The 23,149-nt window shown below is 44.2% G+C and overlaps 1 protein-coding gene across 4 annotated transcripts in view; it reads left to right on the top strand.

Moving 5' to 3' along the window:
- Positions 1-23,149, top strand: part of flnbl (filamin B, like) — a 153,758-nt gene that overhangs the window by 14,183 nt on the left and 116,426 nt on the right. For all 4 annotated transcript variants that reach the window (XM_067998799.1, XM_067998800.1, XM_067998801.1 and 1 more), the window contains exon 2: positions 18,391-18,834. In XM_067998799.1, the coding sequence (XP_067854900.1) occupies positions 18,477-18,834 (358 nt within the window). In that variant the 5' untranslated portion in view covers positions 18,391-18,476. The remainder of the gene's footprint in view (positions 1-18,390; positions 18,835-23,149) is intronic.

Consider the following 23,149-nt stretch of genomic DNA (forward strand, 5'->3'; position numbering starts at 1 on the left):
GGCAGGCCCACTACCACCTTTTCAGGGCGATAATTGCGACCTTGCCAGCATCGCCCATGTGCCGAGAGCAAATGAAAAATAAAATACCTGTGTTCCCAAAATAAAGAATAGAGGTTAGGGTGAAGATCATAAAGAATGGGAGATGTGGTCCTACAGATTAAATCAGAAGCATATTTCAGGTTCTTTGCATACTCATCAGCAAAGTGGCAACTGCTACTTTATTAAACATCCCTCTCCATTTCTGAGATACAAGGCAAAAATTGTCTGTATATCTGCCAACAGACATCCGCTTTCCCACTCCCAAAAATGCTTTTCTCTTCTTTTCCTCTTTCAGATCACCTTGTATCAAGCATCCTCTCCTAGACAAGAGAATAGGCAGGTGATTGTTCCCAAGTGACTACTAATGTCAACTACCCTTCCTGTGCACTTTCCCACATAATTCATGCATTCTTGGATTTGGTTGTACTATCATACTGTTTCACATGGATGTGCAGTACCTTAATGAACTGTGCAACTACAACACAGAGGCTTAATCACTGCACATATGGGTAGCATATCTGAGGACCAGTTAGATTCCAGATTCAAATCTGTAAGTCCTTAAACACTACAACAACGCTGCACTGTCTGTCCCTTTCCAATGCTAGCTTTTTTTAAATTTCATTATAAATTTATTTATGTCTGAATTTTGTGCTCATCAAGGTAAAATATGCTTGGTTGGGAGGTAAGACATTTTCCTCCTTTGCATCAGTTTCAAGCAGTCTCAGAATATTTGTGACATAACATAGATGCAGTTTGAGCTCCTGCTACTTTGATTCAACATCGTTCCTCAATCTTATCTGCACTAATGCAAGATCCTACATCAGTCATTTTTACAGGTCCTATGAGTGAAGTTGCCCAATTAGTGAATCAGTGTACTAGGTCAGGTTTGTGACAGGAACATGTCCAAACTTGTTTCACTTTATCGTTTTAACAATCATCTCACCATCTGTCTGGACTGAGTTCAAACACAGGTCCCTAATGTACAATTACTTTACACTAATGAATTCAACATTGTTCTGATCTACTGCACCACCCAGTTCCCACTGCAAATATTGTTGAAAGGCTAAGAGTATAGAAAGGATTTTTTAAAAGTTTCATTCCAACCTGTTTGGATGCACAAAAGTATCTTCTGGCATCTCATGCCTTAATATATGCTAACTAACTATACACCAGACTCTGTAATGCAGCCAAGCAGAATATATGCTTTTAAGAGATGTGGTTATAAATAAGGTATTGGGTGTGAACAGATTTTTTGCAGTATGGTGCTAAGCAATATAGAATCACCATAGAATCTTACAGCACAGAAGGAGGCCATTCAGCCCATTGTGCCTGTGCCAGCTCTTTGAAAGAACTATTCAACTAGTCCCACTCCCCTGCTCTTTATAGCAGTGCAAATTTTTCCATTTCAAGTATTTATCCAAATTACTATTGAATCTGCTTCCATCACCCTTTCAGGCATTCCAAATCATGACAACTCGGTGCGTAGAAAATATTCTCCTCATCTCCCCTCTGGTTCTTTTGCCAATTATCCTAAATCTGTGTCCTCTGGTTACCCGACTCATCCACCAGTGGAAACAGCAATTTACTTCCATTCTTTAGAAAGCCCTTATTTTTGCAGTTCCTTTTTCACATGTTAGTTTTCTTTATTGTTCATGTAATTCTTAAAATTTTAACATACAGTTGTACCAGTTATATAGGTATATTGGTCAATTGTAGTATTGGCCATAAACATGGTAATTATGATTGAGAGATCAGTAATTTCAAGATAAAAGGGGGACATATGTGTACTCGTGAGGCAAATTGGACATTTGATTTTGATTCAGAAAAAACCTGACAGAATCTTTCTACAACAACAACTTGAATTGATATAGCACCTTTTAACGCAGGAAAATGTCCCAAGGCATTTCACAGGAGTGTAATCAGACAAAGTCTTCCTTAGATCTTTTAGATTTGTGGGAGTGATCTAGCTGAAAGATTAAGATAACCTTATAAACAATAGAATAAATGTGTAGTTTATATTTGTCATTTGACCGCCAAGGTTGGATACATCGCCTCAATGTTATTTATGTTTCAGGCTTCATGTTCCTATTGGTAGTTGTGTGGATTTATCTTAAGTGGCAAGACCTTCTGTTTGAAGTAAAACTTGGAGTTACGCATCAGGATTAATGCTTAACTCCCAAATGATTACAAGCCAGTTTAGTTTATAGTTAAGGTATGGACTGACAAAAAAAAGTGTATGTGTTGGACTTGGACCAAGATGTAGGCCAGAAGACAAACCATGCACCACCCACCTTCATTCTGCAGATATTTTTGTTGCAATTATATTAGTTTTTAGACTGACCTCCCCTCTCTGTCCTTGTGGTCCCTGTTGATAGTATTTGTCTTGAGTTTCTGGCAGGGTCGTGTTTTTTTTTATGATAACTATGTGAATTGGCAATGGCTCCATTGTCAAAACATTTGTACCACCTGACAATAAGAAAGTCTTGGGGAAAGAACCTTAGTTTAAGTTGTATTTAAACATATGGTCAACTTTGATCATACTAAATTTACAATAAACATAATTTGTAGAATCATTGGACACTTAGAAAGAAACTGCCACACTTGGTTGTATTATTATAATCTTCAATAATGCAATGTGATTCAGAGAAGAATCTTTTAGTAGTAGATTCCCAGATCATTCACTAGACAGTGTGTATATGTTATATAAACAGTTTTACTTTAACACATTGATATTATGCACCATGAGGCATTATCTTTTGTTTAGTTACCAGAAGATCCTACAAGACATATTTTTCATAAATGTTATCATCTTGCAGGCTCACCTTTAAATGCTGGAATATTTTATTGTGTCATAAAGCAGATGGAGGGGGGATCTCTGGATCCTGGGGAATCTGTGAGGGGATCCCAGAGGTTCCACAAGGATAACAGATTTCTGCCTACCTGTCATTCTGAATCTTTCTTAATTATGGGGTCAATTTTCCTCTGCTTTGCTCACAGGATATGCTTATCTCCTGGGAGCAAAGCAGAGGAAAAAGGGATGGAGACCTGTTACACTGGGTGTTTGTTCCCTCTGCACTTCACACACACTTCAGGAGATATCTCTGACGGAGGGGCAGAGCATCTGGAGCATGCAGAAGCACCACAAGTAAATGTGATGGTAACCAGGCAGAATTATATCAGCACATCCTGCCTCATTTTCCTGTGTCTCCATTTGGTCAAGCACAAACATAATGGCACCCAAAACGTTTGGGCCTTAATGTGTGTATCCAGCCGCTTCAGATTTTTTTTTTATATTCGTTCACGGGATGTGGGCGTCGCTGGTGAGGCCAGCATTTATTGCCCATCCCTAATTGCCCTCGAGAAGGTGGTGGTGAGCCGCCTTCTTGAACCGCTGCAGTCCGTGTGGTGACGGTTCTCCCACAGTGCTGTTAGGAAGGGAGTTCCAGGATTTTGACCCAGCGACAATGAAGGAACGGCGATATATTTCCAAGTCGGGATGGTGTGTGACTTGGAGGGGAACGTGCAGGTGGTGTTGTTCCCATGCGCCTGCTGCTCTTGTCCTTCTAGGTGGTAGAGGTCGCGGGTTTGGGAGGTGCTGTCGAAGAAGCCTTGGCGAGTTGCTGCAGTGCATCCTGTGGATGGTGCACACTGCAGCCACATTGCGCTGGTGGTGAAGGGAGTGAATGTTTAGGGTGGTGGATGGGGTGCCAATCAAGCGGGCTGCTTTGTCCTGGATGGTGTCAAGCTTCTTGAGTGTTGTTGGAGCTGCACTCATCCAGGCAAGTGGAGAGTATTCCATCACACTCCTGACTTGTGCCTTGTAGATGGTGGAAAGGCTTTGGGGAGTCAGGAGGTGAGTCACTCGCCGCAGAATACCCAGCCTCTGACCTGCTCTCGTAGCCACAGTATTTATATGGCTGGTCCAGTTCAGTTTCTGGTCAATGGTGACCCCCAGGATGTTGATGGTGGGGGATTCGGCGATGGTAATGCCGTTGAATGTCAAGGGGAGGTGGTTAGACTCTCTCTTGTTGGAGATGGTCATTGCCTGGCACTTATCTGGCGCGAATGTTACTTGCCACTTATGAGCCCAAGCCTGGATGTTGTCCAGGTCTTGCTGCATGCAGGCTCGGACTGCTTCATTATCTGAGGGGTTGCGAATGGAACTGAACACTGTGCAGTCATCCGCGAACATCCCCATTTCTGACCTTATGATGGAGGGAAGGTCATTGATGAAGCAGCTGAAGATGGTTGGGCCTAGGACACTGCCCTGAGGAACTCCTGCAGCAATGCCCTGGGGCTGAGATGATTGGCCTCCAACAACCACTACCATCTTCCTTTGTGCTAGGTATGACTCCAGCCACTGGAGAGTTTTCCCCCTGATTCCCATTGACTTCAATTTTACTAGGGCTCCTTGGTGCCACACTCGGTCAAATGCTGCCTTGATGTCAAGGGCAGTCACTCTCACCTCATCTCTGGAATTCAGCTCTTTTGTCCATGTTTGGACCAAGGCTGTAATGAGGTCTGGAGCCGAGTGGTCCTGGCGGAACCCAAACTGAGCATCGGTGAGCAGGTTATTGGTGAGTAAGTGCCACTTGATAGCACTGTTGACGACACCTTCCATCACTTTGCTGATGATTGAGAGTAGACTGATGGGGCGGTAATTGGCCGGATTGGATTTGTCCTGCTTTTTGTGGACAGGACATACCTGGGCAATTTTCCACATTGTCGGGTAGATGCCAGTGTTGTAGCTGTACTGGAACAGCTTGGCTAGAGGCGCAGCTAGTTCTGGAGCACAAGTCTTCAGCACTACAGCTGGGATGTTGTCGGGGCCCATAGCCTTTGCCGTATCCAGTGCACTCAGCCGTTTCTTGATATCATGTGGAGTGAATCGAATTGGCCGAAGACTGGCTTCCGTGATGGTGGGGATATCGGGAGGAGGCTGAGATGGATCATCCACTCGGATCTGAGAAGAGGCAGGCAGCAAAAACCTTGAGGCACCAAAAAGGTAAGTACTTCATTTTTTACACGGTCAACAGAATAAGCATCTGGGCTGGAGGCCTTCTGGCTGTTGTTTTTGGACAGCTGCCAGAAGTCCCTAAAGCTGGCAGCCATCACCATTGTTGCGAGCCTCTTGGGCATTCTTATGTCGGGGACCTGGAACTGCAAATACGAGTAGTTTCAGGTCTCATTGGATGGACCACACTTCAGATGTGCTCTGGCTGGGTTGGGGGGAGGAAGGAGCACACCTGAAGTGAAATTCAGTCCCTACTTATGTTGCTATATACCACTAAAATTTTCTCCAATGATAGCAGTGCCTTCCTTTGGGAAGCTGCCACCCTCTTTCAGAAGTTTGGACGGGGGTTCGCTAAGTGTGTTCATTTTATGAACTGATAGAGCTTCCTTATGCCAGGAAGAAATATTGGAAATTTGAACCCAAAGTCAGATGTCAGTACTTCTGCAGAATTTGACATCTATTAATTTTAATGGATGGAAAATCCTGCGAGGCCGCTGACATTGAGCCTAATATACACGATTGGTGCATGGAGCTTTGCAGCAGGAGTGCACATTTCTAAAATCTTCCCAGCTGTTTGTAAGCAGTCCCCCCACAGAAAAGTTTAAAACCACCATCAAAGACTCTCTGTCTGGATGGTGAGTGAAAAGAGCTTTTCTTGTAAAGGGTGTGTAACATGCATGACATCATTGCTACACATTGTTAAACCAAACATTGGTGAACATTCTGGTAACTGGCAGAAGTTTCTAGATTCAAATCAGATTTGATTCAACAGAACAAGCAAAAGTCGAAGTATTTTCAGAGGTTAAAGGTTATGATATATGAGCTGTATTTTTTTCCCCGTGCAACAGCTGAAGGCAGATGATGTCAGCTATGCCCTTAGCCGGATTTGATTCAACAGAACAAGGTGTGGTCCTTACTCCAATAGTATGATCTCTATGCTTCGAACCTTAACGGCATAGTTATATCATCTGCCTTCAGCTATTGCATGGGGAAAAAAATACAGCTCATATATCTTAATCTCTAACCTCTGTAAAAACCTCCACCATTACTTGTCCAGCTTTGCTTCTGAGCCAATTTGAACTTTAATATTGTGAAAAGCTAATCTGGTTTGTGCATACCATATTGCTTACTTTTCATGCCAATCAAGGCAGGAAGAGGGAGGTGGGAAAAAATTAGGTGGCGAATGTTTGTAACTGAGACATTGGTCCTAAATTCCACCATTTGATACCCATAGGGTTAAGCATGTATCCCTGTGGCTCTGACTTTGTAATATTAAAATGACCTCCAGTGACACAGGAAGGAGCATATTTGGATGAGTCAGTGCCCCACCAATGTGTTTTCATATATTGTACTGGGGCACAATGCAATAAAAAGACGCAGATAAGTCCAGGTAGCTCTGTGACCGTTTTCCCTGCTTAGTTATAACCATGGTTGCAAAACCTCATTAAAATGCAGCATTAGTGTGCTGCTGCTGAACAGAAGTATTGCATTTTTGTAAGGAATTTCACTAGCTTAGCTGGTGATCATTCCAAATGTTTATCAGCCTTTGAGCACAGAGAGTTTTTCTAAGATTTATTTTATGTTTGTTATTCATGAATTTAAATTTGTAATTTTGTTCTATTCACCCCACTGACTGTAAAACAATATTCTGGGTTCGCTTTGTCTATGCCATTTAATTATACTTTACACAGTATATCTCAATAATCCTGCCCCATAACCGACTTCTCTCTAAACAGTAAAGCTTAAATTTCCCTAACCTTTCTTCATTGCTTATCCGTTTTACACTTGGGGAACATATGTTCCCAGAATAGAGCCAGGATTTTGAGAATGGGACAGCAAAGATTTAGAAGGATTTACAGCCTAATATCCAGTATATGCCAACAGGGGGGCATCATTTCTTTTAAATGCTTCTCAATGGTTGCACTCCCTACTTGTTTCTACAATTCATCTTCTCTAAAGGACTGAGGAGCTGTTGATGTGACAACTCCATGCTAACATCTAAAATAAAAGGGAAAATTTACTGTACTGTCATAGGGCAGGAATTAAAATTAGTATTTTACCCACAAGGTAAGTCCCCTGCCATGGGCATGCCATGATAATTCCTTGGCCAATAGAGACAGCAGGCAACCTGATCATGAGCCTCTGCTAATGCTACACTATAACCTGCTGCACAATGTACATGAATAGTTCAGGGTGACCTGGCCTTCGATTTTTTTAATATATGGCTAGATACATTAGCAACTATCAAGCTATGACAGGAGAATTTGTACTAGTAATACAGGCTTTTATCGCACATTAATTTTTGCTTATTCAGCCAATAGGTTTTTCAGGGTTCAACACTCAACAATAAGAAATAAGTTACTTTTTGCATTGATGGATATTGAAATTATATGAAACTTCTATTATACTGTTCATTAAATACTTGCTTAGGTGTGGTATGATGGTAAGATGCCAGTGTATATGTGAATAAACAATTTTGTAGAATATTAACAATAAGTAAGAAAATCTCATGCCTGTAGTCTTACCCCTACCATCGCTAAGCCCTCATCCACACCTTCATCATTTCAAGACTCTATTTCTCCAATGCTCTCCTCACTGACCTCTCTAGCTTACACCATGCAAATTCCAAATCATCTGCAGCCCATTTCCTGTCCTGCACAAAGTCCTGCAGACCCATTATCCCAGTCTTTGCCAACCTCCGCTAGCTCCATGTCCCTTGCCTATCAACTTCAAACTTGTTATTTTCAAAAACCTGCATGGCCTTTCCCCATCCTACCTCTGCAATCTGTTCCAGTCTTGCATCCCAGCACACACCCTGTACTCCTCTAATTTGGTCTATTGTGCTTTGCCCTTCCCTCCACCCCACTTTCAGTGGCAGAACTATCATGGGCAATTTCAACCCTAACTGGCCAGTGGAAACTGGGCAGGTAGGCAGTTAAAATCACCCAAGTTACTTAATCGCTTGGAGCCACCGGGAACTGACAGGTTATGATTTTCACCTGCTCTCCTGATCAGGCAGCAAGGACACCCACCCAAAGCCAGCGGGGTACTTTTTAACATATGCATGTCAGGTCCTGATGACATCATTGGGATCGAACTGCAATTTTTACTAGGCACCCTGAGCGGGAAGCAGCAATGAGTTTGCCGCCAGGCCAACCCAACAATAAAGAGGATCAGGGCCTGAAATGGCCCAAAAAGGTAAGCTTTTTTTTAACTTTCCTTGTGGGGCCAAGAGGAGCAGGTGTTCTCGTCTGGGCCCTACAGAGAAAGTTTAGGCCTCCCCTGCTGTGAACTTTTTCCACCTCCCGATCACTAGATCCTACGGGATGGCCTGGCAGCTGATCTCACCACTTACCTGTGGTCGCCAGGAAGCCTCCATGCTGCGCGATTTTCCGCCACTTTCCGTCGACGTCCCACCTGGAACCGATTGGAAATTGGTCGGCGGGATTTAAATGAGGGCAGGGAGTTAAAATACCCCGGGCCTCATTTCTGGAGCAGCGGGTGAGTTTCTTACTCTGCTCACCTGCCCAAAACTGGCCCGGAGTTAAAATCGGGGCCATCATATCTGTTCTCTGAAATTCTCTTCTTAATCCTATTCACCTTACTACTTTTAATTCCCCTTCAAAAGCCTGCATGAAACCAAGTCTCTGAATATGCTTTCCCCTTAACTATTTTTATTTCTCACTTGATGTATACCATTTCTTCTGCAAAGCATCTTGTTATATTTAATTACATGAAAGATGCTATATAAAAGTTGTTGAAAATTACATTAAATGCATTCTACTGTGGTTCATTTCTCATAGTATCAAAAAACGGTTCTGTATTCTTTTAAGGTTTTTAACCTTTCAAGTTAGTTTTCGGATTTCAAATTACAAAACCATTTCTTGTTATATATATCATCTGGGTGGCTTTATGCTGGCACAGTTCATTACAGCTGCGTACAGAGGTATGAAGTTGGTTCGTGCCTGCAATTATTCAAACAGTAAATTCCCCACAGAGTAAAGCTTAGTGAGCAAGCTGCTTTCTTTGAAATGAAGGAAAATCATAAGAGAAGAGTTGCCCAGGCTGTTCTTGTGTTCTTTTTTAAGCATTTGCATAGGAGGTACAGGTCACCTGCCTGCTCTTTCTGTTGGATTTGATTTTGGGGAATAGAGGAGAAATATAATAATTACTGAAAAACTAACAAAACTATACAAAAATCTAGAATGAGTGATTTCAGATATATTTCTAATGGTCAGTGTTAACACATGGGGCTCGATGTTACCAGGCCTGCGGGTTTCCGGCGGGTTGGGTTTCGGGAGTGTGGTCAACACGCTCGGTGAAATTAGTGGGTTGCCCGCGCGATCGTAGCAGGCAACACACTAATAGGAATCAATTACCTTCTCCTCCGGGGTCCGCGCTGCTGGTCTGCGCGTCGGGCGGGCTGCGCATGCGCAGTACGATCTGTCAGCTGGAGGCGCTCTATTTAAAGGGGCAGTCCTCCACTGACAGATGCTGCAACCAATGGAACAAATTACAGCATGGAGCAGCCCAGGGGGAAGGCTGCTCCCAGTTTAATGATGCCTCACCCCAGGTATCATCAGATGGGGTGAGGAGGAGGGCGAAGACAGAGATCTTCCACCCGGCGGGCGGTTGGAAGCGGCCAGCCTCTGCCACCAAGAAGGCCTGGCTCGAGGTGGCAGAGGGGGTCACCTGCGCAACCAACATATCGCCTACCTGCATACAGTGCAGGAGGCGCTGCAATGACCTCAGTGGGTCAGCCACAGTGAGAACACGAAGTCTTTCCCCTACACTCCATCTGCCACAACACTGCCCCAACCCCACATCTCCTTCGGCACCGCCAACACTACTCTGTCACATCACCCCTCATACCCACTCAAACCCCATCCTCATCTTACCTAAACCTACTCACTTCGCCAGTACTCATCCTGCCACTAACACGCGACCCAATCCTCATACAATCTCATGGCTCTATCCCATACTCACCCTCTCGTGCATCTCCCTCACGGCCAGCCTCACTCAACCTGCCACCACCTGTGCTGCAGCCACAGGGCATGCATCACATATGTGCAGTAGGCAGCGTAAGGCAAATGTTTCGTGAGCATGAAGGGGGTGCACAAGGGTGTCGGAGGGTTTGCCATGGGTGTTACCTATATTGAATTTCAGAGCAACAAACAGCACACATTATATTGGCTCCACCACTGCCATGTCTCCGCGAATCCTGTCTGTTGTGTCCAATAATGCCCACTCCTGGGTATCACTATGAGGACCCACCACTGATGCCACCCATCGTGTTACTGCAGAGTAGGTGCAGGTGTATTTGCAGGGCTCTTCCGCGCAGACGACCGAGAGACATCGGCGGTGTAGCCGGCTGCACCCTGGAAGGATGCGGAGGAGAAGTTGTGGAGGGCAGTGGTGACTTTGACAGCGACAGGTAAGCAGTTGGTGCTGGGGCCAGCCAGGAGCAGCTCGGCATGAAAGAGCCTGCAGATCTCCACGACTACATGTCGAGCGAATCTGCGCCTCCGTGTGCACTGCTGCTCGGAGAGGTCCGGGGAGCTGCGCCTCGGTCTGTGGACCCTGTGGCGAGGGTAGTGCCCTCTGCAATGCGTCTCTCTCTGCGGTCGCCCTCCCTCCTGCTGTGCAGGTGGGCGTGCAACAACACCGTGTTGGGGGGCTCCACGTCTCTGCGGCGGACGGCGTGGACTGCGAGGCTGCTGGGGCTGGTCATGCTGTTCGTCCTCCGAGGGTGTCCACGCACCACCCATCTGGCAGGTGTTGGTCTGAGGGGTTGTGCAGGGTAGGTGGGTGGTTCCTCGGACTGGGGCTGCGGTTTCGTGTCGGTCTGTCCTCTGGCTTGGCGGGGGGTGGTGGGGGGCAGGGGTTGCCCTATGTGACGCGGTGGCCTCCTGCGTGGGTGAGGGCTCTCCCCCGTGGAGTGCACCTTGGCACCTGCCACAGGCTGCTGGCTGCAACACGCCTGGTTGGAGAGAGACTGTTTCCCCCAGTGTGTGAAACACTCTGCGATGCAGGTAAAATCCCACACTTCCTCTTTTGACAGCTGATTCAGCTCATTAACTGACCTCAACAAGCAAGGTAAGTACTCTCAAGTGGAACCCCGCTGGCTTTAATTGCCTGCGGGATTCCCACCAGCGGGGGCCACGCACGCAGCCCCGCACGTCATCGGGGAACCTGGAAGTGGTCGGGATCGCGGCGCGATCCGGTCACGTGACCGCATATTGGGATTTTCGGGGCCCCCCCGCTGGAAACCCGCAGGAAACCCGACCCTAAAATCGAGCCCATGGAATGTGTAGAATTATCAAATTTGACATCTTTAGCTAAAGAAAAATAGAATTTTTAAAAGTACATTGTAATAAAATCATAGAATCTTACAGCACAGCAGGCCATTTGGCCCATCGTACCTGCGCTGGCTCTTTGCAAGAGCTATCCAATTAGTCCCATTCCCCTGCTCTTTCTCCACAGCCCTGCAAATATTTCCTTTTCAAGTATTTATCCAATTCCCTTTTGAAAGTTACTACTGAATCTGCTTCCACCACTTTTTCAGGCAGTGCATTCTCGATCATAACAATTTGCTGCATAAAAAAAATTCTCATCTCCCTTCTGGTTCTTTTTCCAATTATCTGAAATCTGAGTCCTCTGGTTACCGACCCGCCCACCAATGGAAACGATAATGTACTTCCATTCTTTAGAAAGGCCTTGCTTTTGCAGCTCCCTTTTCACATGTTAGTTTTTTTTATTTTTCACGTAGTTCCTGTGCGGAGAGTGAGTTAGAGGGGTCTGCATGTGGTGAAGCAGCCAGTATGTGCAAGCAGCAGCAGGTACAGGTGGCAGGAACAGCCTAGGACACAGTTCGCCGGGAGCAAGGTCTTCTCCCAGCTCTAGTTTGGAAGTCAGAGATGAGGACTTCAGGGGCCCAGCAAAGAGAAGAAAACTGCTTGCCTCTAAAGAGCCGTTGTATCAGCTATTGGAAGGCCTGCCATGGCCAAAGCCACTTTCATATGGCTGAAAGTCTGGAGCAGTCCGCTTCCAGCCTGTGTGATATCATCTCGCATGGTATCAGCACTCTTCAGTCTAACTTGGAAAGCATGGACACCTCCGGGGATGCTGCAGCTGGACCCTCACAACAGGAGTCAATGTTCACAGTCTTTGCAGCTTTGATAGTATCTCAAATGGCTGCCATGCAGACTCTGGGCTCTGACCTTGGAGAGACAGATTTATGGACTACATCGATAGGGGCTTTCAAATATCACTCATCTTCTGCAGCCTGCTCTCTCACAGATCAGTGGAAGTGAGGAGCTGCAGCCCCACGGGACTGGCAGTGGTGCAATGGGAACGGCACAGGTTACCCTCTCTCAGGAGGTCAACACATCTGCTTCCTCACCACCACCTTAGCTAATACCAATTATGGTTCCAGAAAGCCAGTTGGGGCAACTTGGCCTGGCAGCAGCTGAAGTGCTGCAGTTAACAGCCAGGCCCTCAGAGGCTCGAGCAGCCAGGAGTCACCAGCAATTCAAGGGTCACCACATGAGCAACAGCAGTCTTCCACCAACTTCTCTGAAGCCACTGGGAGAGCACCTCATGCGAGTAATGGAGTTAAAGAAAGAACAAACTTGTATTTATACAGCGCCTTTCACAACCTCAGGATATCCCAAAGCGCTTTACAGTCAATAAAGAACTTTTGAAGTGTAGTCACTGTTGTAATGTAGGAAACATGGCAGCTAATTTGGTTGAGGAATAAATATTGGCGAAGACATCGGGGAGAACTCCCCTGTTCTTCTTTCAGTAGTTCCGTAGAATCTTTTACATCCACCCGAGGGCAGACGGGGCCTCGGTTTAGCATCTCATCCGAAAGACGGCACCTCCGACAGTGCAGCACTCCCTCAATACTGGCACTGGAAGTGTTGGCCGAGATTTTGTGCTCAAGTCAAGGGTGGTGGAGGCAGATTCAATCGTGGCTTTCAAAAGGGAATTGGATAAGTACTTGAAGGGAAAAAATTTGCAGGGCTACGGGGAAAGGGCGGGGAAGTGGGACTAGCTGGATTGCTCTTGCAGAGAGCCGGCACGGGCTCGATGGGCTGAATGGTCTCCTTCTGTGCCGTAACCATTCTGTGATTCTAAGAGGCACGCAATTTGTCTGGGCCATATTGCAGACCAATCAAGGTCCCTGAATCTTTGCTTCAAAATGCCAATGGTGTGCACTATGATGTTTCTGGTGGTCCCATGGCTTTGATTGTACCTGAGCTGTTCACTTGCGGTGGAAGCCCTTCCTGTTCACAAAAGCTCCTGGCTCATCTTTTGGTGCCCTTATAGATACATGAGTGCAGTCTATTATGCTCTGGATATGAGGGAATCCAGACACTGCAGCAAATCCCAGCACGCTCTCATTCTGGCTGTTGGCATCCATCGTAAAGGTAATGAACTGATTTGCTCTGGCAAGAAGGGCATTGGTGACCCGCTTGATACAGCTGTGAACTGCAGACTGGGAGATACGGGTGATGGTCCCTCTAGTAGCCTGGAAGGAGCCTGAGGCAAAAAAGTTAAGGATTTTGGTAACTTTGACAGCCACTGGCAAAGCATGGCCCCCCGCTCCAACAAGCAGCAGGTCCTGCTGCAGGAGGCTGCATAGAATAGTAACAGCCTGCCTGGTAAAGCGCAGTCTCCTTGTGCGCTGCTGCTCAGAGATCGCCAAGAAACTGACTCTTGGCCTATAGGCCCTGTGGACTCGGTAAGGCCGCCTACGAGCAGCTCCCCTCACCTGCTGTGTTCTCACAGGCCCACCTGCTGCTTGTTCTGGTTGTTGAGGCTGCTCCATCCAGAGAAATGAAACAAAAATAGCATCCATGATAAGCAGTGAGTGCTTAATCAGGATACGTAAGGGGGGGGAGATCAGAAAGAAGCAAACTCCAAATTCAGAACTGCCTTGGAAATCAACTAATTACAATAGCACACAGATCCTCCTGATCTGAGTGCCTGCAGGTGAGTGCCCCTTTAAGTACAACTTCCAGTCATGTCAGTCAGTTTGTGAAGCCAATCTCGCAAGGTTTTACTTAGAAGGTTACCACTAGGTGAAACTTCTGACCCATCCTGTTAGAATTGTCTTGTGATCCTAATTGCATCATAGGACCCTGATTTGCAGTTAGTAATAAGGCACCCACCTATTTCTGGCAAGTGCGTTTGCCACCAGAGTCAGCTCCTGAGTTTAAAATGGTGGTCAGCAGGTTTCAGGCGGGAACGGGACGCTAAGTCAATTTTCGCTATTTTAATTGCTCACCTGCCCCGTTCCTGCTGGGCAGGTTGGGTTAAAATTTGGGTTCATGTTTATCATTTAACAGCATCTCAGCTCAATGGGCACAATAGTAAGACAATATTCTGTTTAAATTATTACACCTTTGTAAGCTCAAATAATACGTACATTTGAGATGAGATAGAACCATAGGACCATAGAAAAGATACAGCACAGAGGGGGCCATTCAGCCCATCGTGTCCGTGCCGGCTCGAAGAACAACCAGGTGCCCCTTCTAATCCCACCTTCCAGCACCCGGTCCGTAGCCCTGCAGCTTACAGCACTTTAGGTGCAGGTCCTGGTACTTTTTAAAAGAGTTGAGGGTCCCTACCTCTACCACCAATTCGGGCAGCGAATTCCATACACCCACCACCCTCGGGTAAAAAAGTTTTTCCTCATGTCCCCTCTAATCCTTCTGCCAATCAGCTTAAACCTATGTCCTCTAGTTCTTGAACTCTCCGCTAGGGGAAACAGGTACTTCCTGTCTACTCTATCTGGGCCCTTCATAATTTTGTACACCTCAATCAAGTCACCCCTTAGCCTCCTCTGCTCCAAGGAAAACAACCCCAGCCCATCCAATCTCTCCTCGTAGCTGCAATTTTCAAGCCCTGGCAACATTCTTGTAAATCTTCTCTGCGCTGTCTCCAGAGGAATTACGTCCTTCCTGTAATGTGGTGACCAGAACTGCGCACAATACTCCAGCTGTGGCCTTACCAGTGTTTTATACAGTTCCACCATTACATCCCTGCATTTGTATTCTATACCTCGGCTAATAACGGAGAGCATTCCGTATGCCTTCTTCACAACCTTATCTACCTGTACTGCCACCTTCAGGGACCTGTGCCATGCACGCCAAGGTCTCTCACTTCCTCTACCCCTCTCAATATATTTCCATTTACTGCGTATTCCCTTTTACTGTTTGCCCTCCCTAAGTGCATTACCTCACACTTCTCGAGGTTGAACTCCATTTGCCACTTTTCCGCCCACTCCACCAACCCATTGATATCTTCTTGGAGTCTACAGCTATCCTCTTCACTATCAACTACACGGCCAATTTTTGTGTCGTCTGCAAATTTGCCAATCGTGCCCCCTATATTCAAGTCTAAATCATTAATATATACCACAAACAGCAAGGGACCCAATACTGAGCCCTGTGTCACACCACTGGAAATGGATTTCCATTTGCAAAGACATCCATCGACTTTTACCCTTTGTTTCCTGTTACTGAGCCAATTTTGGATCCAATTCACTACATTTCCCTGTATCCCATGGGCTTTTACCTTTCTGACCAGTCTGCCATGTGGGACCTTGTCAAATGCCTTACTAAAATCCATGTCTACAACATCCACTGCACTACCCTCATCAATCCTCCTTGTTACTTCCTCAAAGAATTTAATCAGATTTGTAAGGCATGATCTTCCCTGAACAAATCCATGCTGACTATCCCTGATTAAACCATGCCTTTCCAAGTGACATTTTATCCTATCTCACAGTATTGATTCTAATAGTTTGCCCATCACCGAGGTAAGACTGACCGGCCTATAATTGCTCGGCCTATAAAAGGAGGGTAATTGCAGTGAGGGAGATATCCTGTGAATCTTTTATTCAGTTCCCTGAAAAATATCAAATGCCTATACATGTGCTTACAAATACACTTTTTTTTTTGGGGGGGGGGGTGGTGGGGAGAAAGAATGATACCAAATGCTAATCAATTTATAGAACCATCCAACCACAAACATTTTACAGGTATTCCATATCATGAGTAATAACATTTTGACATTGAATTAAGTGGTATCTTCACAGTATTTACTGGTAATGGGGTGGAGTTTCCGTTTTGGGAGCAATCGGGAAATTGCGCTCGAAATCGCACTATTTAGGTTACAGTTCAAGTTTCCGATACATATCGCTTGCATAATCACAAACGTAAAATTTTCCTTGAACCAGTGTAATGGAACATAATCGTTTCTTTTATTTTCTTTCCATTAAAAAGTATTCCTTAATGTATATTAAGAGTGGTAATCTGGTGCAGTCTTATTAATGCAGATGAAAATGGGATTATCACCAAAAATAAGCATTTTTAATAAGGGTGTCCTGTCCTCCACCTGTGAGTAACCTGATTTGAAATCACTGAAAATGACTTTTAAAAAACTATATTGAACCATTTACTACTTTAATTGGTGTATATTAGTCAGTTTCTTAGTAAATTAAATATTTTTTGATATGAAGAAAACATGTCTACTAGTGCCTAAGAAAATGAGTGCAATTTCAAGAGCCTTCCCTAACCAGCACAATCAGTGGAATCTCACAATGTCAACCTGGGGTTGTGGCCAGTTTTGTGGACAGAGTCTGATCTGGGTGAGTTGAATATTAAACCAGATGGCAGAAAACACAAAGGCAAGTGGTTTTGGGCGTAACTCACTTACGCTTAAAATTCCCCTTTCTTTTGCACTGGTTCGGCCAATTCCACCTGGATTGGGCTGATATTACTGACGTAAACGAGTGGAAACTCTGCCTCACTATTTTTAACATACTAAGTTATTTTTAGAACTTGTATGCATTATTCAAATTTCCATTGAAACAGAAGTTTCAAAAGTATTTGTTTGATATATCAGTTATGAGCCAAATTAAACTTCCATAAGGTTACTGCACTTCAAGTGTGGACCGTTCACCTGACGAAGGAGGAAGCCTCCGAAAGCTTGTGGAATTTAAAATAAATTTGTTGGACTATAACTTGGTGTTGTAAAATTGTTTACAATATACCACAAAAAGCAAGGGACCTAGTACTGAGCCCTGCGGAACCCCCACTGGAAACAGCCTTAACACCATTTCAGTGACATCAATTAAGTAGTTCTCTGACCTCCACCAGTGCCAGTTCCTGAAATACTAAAAAGTAAGTTAGTCGTAGAGTTTTACAGTACAGAAGCAGGTTTTATGGCGCATTGTGCATGTGCCAGCTCTCTGAAAGAGCAATCCATGTAGTCCCATTCCTCTGTCCTTTTTCCATACAATTAATAAGTTTTTTTTAAAAGGAATTTGTAATTTATGATGAAAGTAAAATGCTCCCTGATGACTGTGGATCCTATCGATGTGTGTCGTACTGATCCATATATCCCAGATTTGATTCCTATTTTGCTCTGAGTTAACATTCTCAGTCAAAGATGTGGCAAGCGCACTACAACTGGTTTAGTGTCTGCAGGCTGGAAACGTGGGTGGGGGAATCAGCAGTTATTCCCACTCCTGATCACCATCCAGTGACACCCGCTGGAAGTGGTGAGGGCAGAATTGAGCTTGGTTATGATGACCCAAACAGCCGAGCAGTACTTACTGTCCAAGAATGGTCGCTTGGGCGAGGTACCAGCGAGGCTGCAGGGTCTGTGAAATTGCAGTTAAGAACGAGTTGTCACTGTGATAAGAAGAAAAAGAAAATAGTTGACATGCCCACCATAAATTCCGATTACATTTCACTGTGGAGGGACATCCACACAAGTGACGAAACAGAGTCACTCAAGAATTGCGATGTGATCCTCAATGGTGAAGCCCCGGGTCTGGGGTGGAAAGTCACTTTTCTAATACTCGTCTCCCTCGCGAGACGCTTTTTATAAATGCAGCTTTTAAACATTGGTATAAATGTCATTGTGTATTTCAAAAGGGTTTAAGAGAAAACCATAACAACACGCAACAACCCAATCTCTGTAAAACCAAATGATTGTGTGATACCAGTTACTTTATTTGCTGTGTCCCAGATGGCTGGGATAGTTTGTGCAGCCATTCAGTGTAACAATAAAATAAACTTATCTGTGGACGAAAGACGTCACCTTGGTGAACTCTACCGATAGCAATAGTTCAGATTGGCCAGAAAATGATCTTGGCAACAAATTCTTTACTTTGCCAGGAAATAGATCGCACTTATAATAACAGCAGGAAAGTGTAATTTTGTTTATACTGCACACACACATATGCTGGTTCGCATTCTTTGCACAGTTAAAATCCAAACAGTCATTCGTTAACACGTGCTCTCAATTTCCCCAAACAGTCTCTTCGCAAAGCAACCTGTCGGCAGTGAAATTCACATCCATTGATCCCGGAAGTGGTGAGAGATTAAAAAGAGGAGGTGTCAGCATGAGTACGCATGTGCAGAGGAGGGAGTCGGAGCAGCAGCAGCAACACGGGGACAAAGACGCCGAGATGCCGGTGACCGAGAAGGATCTGGCCGAGGACGCGCCGTGGAAAAAGATTCAGCAGAACACTTTCACCCGGTGGTGTAACGAGCACCTGAAATGCGTGAACAAGCGGGTCCACAACCTGCAGACCGACCTGGCGGACGGGCTGCGGCTCATCGCCCTGCTCGAGGTGCTGAGCCAGAAGAAAATGTACCGCAAGTATCACCAGAGACCCACCTTCAGGCAAATGCAGCTGGAGAACGTGTCGGTGGCGCTCGAGTTCCTCGACAAGGAGAATATCAGACTCGTGTCTATCGGTGAGTCCCTTCCACCCGCAGTTAATCAGTTTGCGTTTCTTCGAATATCTCTCAAAGGGTTAAATATCGGCCGAAGTTTGTCTGCAACTTTTTGTTTTTAAACCGAGAGTTGGTGGTGGGTCGCCTTGTTGGGGCAAGGTGCGTCTCCTTTTTATAAACTTTTTTTTTTGATTCTTTAGGAACTAACCTTCAACTTTTGTGAACTTATTCCTCAAATGGTCATACTTGTTAACTATGGCAATCGAGTTTAAACTTCTCCAAACCAGAGAGTTTATAAATGAGAATTTAAAACTGGGTCAGTGAACTTGTCACTTTCTCCGCGCTTCCTATATGTCTCCTCCTCCTATATTATTTATTTTATTTATTTTTTTAAAAATTATTTATTTTACTGGACACAGTCTCAGGAACATTACATGGGTTCGCTGCATGTTCCATTTGTAAATGTTTCCCTAATTGAAATGACAAGCTGCCCAAGTTGTATGTCTGCCCTTCAATTGTTTCTCTTATCCCACTCCTGAAGGTGTAAATTGTTCACTTTTGGGGTCATAAGTAATCTTGTTTTCAGAGCTGAACTATTTCAAAGGGAATATTTTATTTGAATCCAGGACTTGTCAACAGTGGGTAGTAAGTTTAAACAACTGTTTTTTTTCATATAAATATAGTTTCTCCGAATCCGGAATAATCTGGTTCACTCTGAAGTTCTCTGGTCTGCAGCCATTCCCCTGAGTAGGGTGTGGTAACTTTAAGGTGCTGCCAGATTGACGTTTCTAAATCCTGAAGGTTGTCGGGTCGCTTTTTTTCTTCCAAGATCCGGATTCTATTTTGCGACCTCGGACTCTCTGCGAATCTGCCCTTGAGTTCTGAAGCCACTATAATATGAAATAAGTAGAGGACATCTCGCACATTATGTACAGTTTGTGTAGATTGATGTTTTGCGAGGCATTAATCTTAGCGGGGAAATAAACCTTTTCTAATCTGGCTTGGTGGCAACTGATTCACTTCAATTCAACAGGCGAGCTGTTGAACTTTAGTCTGTTCACTTGCTGCTATTCCTTCCGGAACTGGCTTTTATTCCCTTATTGAGCAACATGAATGAACCAAGTTTTTGTTAAACATTAGCTGGAGGGTGTGACCTGGAAAGTTGCCTTATCGCAGTAGGATTGAAAACCTGAGTGACCTAAGTTTTTATTGGGAATGATTGATCTATGGCATTACTCAGGAACCTCTAATATTGGTGCTACTACCTGCCTGTGATTTTTGTTTTGACCAGCTGGATGTTTTGTGTAGAAACCTAAGAATCTGAGGTAATGTACAGAGCAATCTATACATGCAGAATTTCTATTGCCTGGTAAGAGTGCACGTACACTCTTGCAGTCCAATGAGATTAGGTGCAGTTGGCCAAACTAAAGTTTGGGATCTCTCCATTGTGTGCAAGGGTACTAGTCTTTAACCAGCTAGAACAGTACATAAAATCACTAAAGGTTACAGCATGGAAGGAGGCCATTTGGCCCATTGAGTCTATGCAAGAGCAATCCAGCTAATCCCACTCCTGCCCTATCCATTTTTTTTTCTTTCAAGTACTTATCCAGTTCCCTTTTTGAAGGCAATGATTGAATCTGACTCCCCTGGGCAGTGCATTCTAGATACTAACCACTTGCTGTTTAGGTTTTTAAAAAAATGTTTTTCCTTATGTCACCTTTTTTGGATCTCTTGCCAATCACCTTAAATCTATTTCTTCTGGTTCTTGACCCTTCTGTCAATGGAAACAGTTTCTCTCTGTCCACTGTATCTAGACCCTTCATGATTTTGAACACTTCTATCAAATCTCCTCTTAACCTTCTCTGCTGTAAGGAGTACAACCCTAGCTTTTCCAGTCTATCCATGTAACTGAAGTCCCTCATACCTGGAATCATTCTAGTAAATCTCTTCTGCATCCTTTCTATGGCCTTCACATCTTTCCTGAAGTGCAGTGCCCAGAACTGGATACAATACTCCAGTTGTGGCTGAACCAGTGTTCTATAAAGGTTCATCATGACTTCCTTTCTTTTGTACTCTTTGCCTCTATTTATAAAGCCCAGGATCCTGTTTTTTTTAAACTGCTTTATCAACCTGCCCTGCCACCTTAAATGATTTGTACACATACACCCCCAGATCTCTGTTCCTGTACTCCTTTTACAGTTGTGCCCTCTAGTTTATATTGCCTCTCCTCATTCTTCCTACTAAAATGATAATTTTGCATTTTTCTGTGTTAAATTTTGTCTGCCCATTCCACCAGCCTGTCTGTATCCTCTTGAAGTCTATCACTATTCTCCTCACTCATTACCCTTAAGTTTTGCCTTCTGCAAATTTTGAAATTATGCCCTGGACACCCAAGTCATCAATATATATCTAGAAAGGCAGTGATCTAGTACTGACTCCTGGCATCTGTCATATGCCTGTTTTTTCTCACTTCACCTTACACTCTTCAGCACAGACAGAACAATAATTGGTGTACCCCCTCCAGATTCCATTGGTGACCTAGCTAGTAAATCAACAATGCCATGGAGTGCTGCAAACCTGCCTGGCTTGAGTAGTGTACCACAAAGTAAACTTGCTCCTGAACTACATTTTAGGCATACTACCATATACCCTGCTTAGCTCTTCTTTGCACCCCCCCACCTCTCCTTGCTCCTGAAGTATTCACTAGTCTGTAAATAACTGACTAATGTGGAGTCAAGTTGACAGTAGATACTATGAGCTGCTCTTAAGTGTTATGATTAGCAGCACAGTTCACATAAAATATGAATACATTGCCACCATCCTCTTGACTACAGCATGGACACATACCTATCGAACTGTGGTTCCACCAGTTGGATCTGTGGGACTTTAGTAGTTCTTGGCTTCTTGAGGCTTATGAACATGTAACAAGTTAACAGCTGTATAATGAACTCTAGTGTCATGGATGCATCTACACCAGACACTTAGTGTCGTGCCAATTAAGTTTTTTTTTTTTTGGAAGTTCAAATTCCATGCTGCAAATTTGTCCCAGGTGCCATCCATGTCATTTGAGGAAAGGAGAATGAGGACTTCTCTTGACTGAGATGAGTGCATCTCCTATACTATTATACTCCAGCTGCAAAGATTTGTGTATGTTCAGGATAAAATCTATAGCTTCCAGTATCATTATGAAAGGGTTAGTCAAAAGCCTTTTGAAGATTGAAAGCAATGCATGGGGATTTTCCCCTGAAGCATCTGCAATCTTTTATAAAGCCAACACATGTTCTATACACTTGGTGTATTCTACCTTTTTGATTACTCCATGGGCCTTGAGTATCCAGTATGTGCTGTTAACTAGAAGAACCACTATAACAGCCACTTTTATTGGTGAGATATCTCGGCTTTTGGGCTCAGGAATCTAATTATAATAAATATCTATTATAATGGGAAGAAACATGAACTTCCCAGTTTGTATTCTACCCTTTTTAAGAGCTACTTTTGTCATTAAGAATGCAAAGGTATCTGAAACTCTTAGAATAAAGCTTGGTGATTAAATATCAATTACTACTCTTCCTTCCCCAGGGATCTATTCCTGTAGTATTGTATAAACAGCTGTGTTTCCTTCAGTTTGTGTTGAAGTGCCATTGGTTGGGGGGGGGTGAAATTGGTGTCCCCTTTTTAAGCAAAACTCATTTTTTACTCTTGTCATTATGTTGTAATGCCTTGTTATGGTTATTCAGTTACTGGAGACTGACAGCAGCTACTATATACAGACCAGTATACATATACTGTTCAATGGCCCAATTGCAGAATTCTAAAATAAGTTAATCAAAAGTCACGGTTACCCGGAGATGAGCCTTATCTGCACAAGTTGAAACCTGCTGAATCCCTGCCTTTGCCAAAAGGCTCCAGTGCCTGATCAGGGTAGTTCTGGGATTAGTCATGTGCTTACTAGCAGCCAATTAATACCAACATTGGTTATGATCACTGGTCAGAGGAACTAGTCATGTAATCACTGACCAATAATCAAGCAGTAGACTGGGAGGGAAAAAAATCACTTGGTGCCCTTTTGACCATCTCATTGTCCAATTTATTACTTGTAATAAAGACTTTTTTCAATGGCACTTCCAAAAAATGGACAAATAGACATTTATAGAAATAATAATCCTGTGAGTGAGTTGAAAGTGAAGGAGGTTCAAGCTTCATCTGATCTCTTTTGATCTTGATTCTTCTTTCGAATGCCGTTTGCTTTTTCTTCACCACTGCCCCGCCCCAACCATGTACATAAACTGATGCTCTGAATAGCTTAAATCTTTACATTTCAGCTGACACATTTTTT

The sequence above is a fragment of the Heptranchias perlo genome, chromosome 17 (assembly GCF_035084215.1).
Source record: "Heptranchias perlo isolate sHepPer1 chromosome 17, sHepPer1.hap1, whole genome shotgun sequence".
In the NCBI taxonomy this organism is placed as follows: domain Eukaryota; kingdom Metazoa; phylum Chordata; class Chondrichthyes; order Hexanchiformes; family Hexanchidae; genus Heptranchias; species Heptranchias perlo.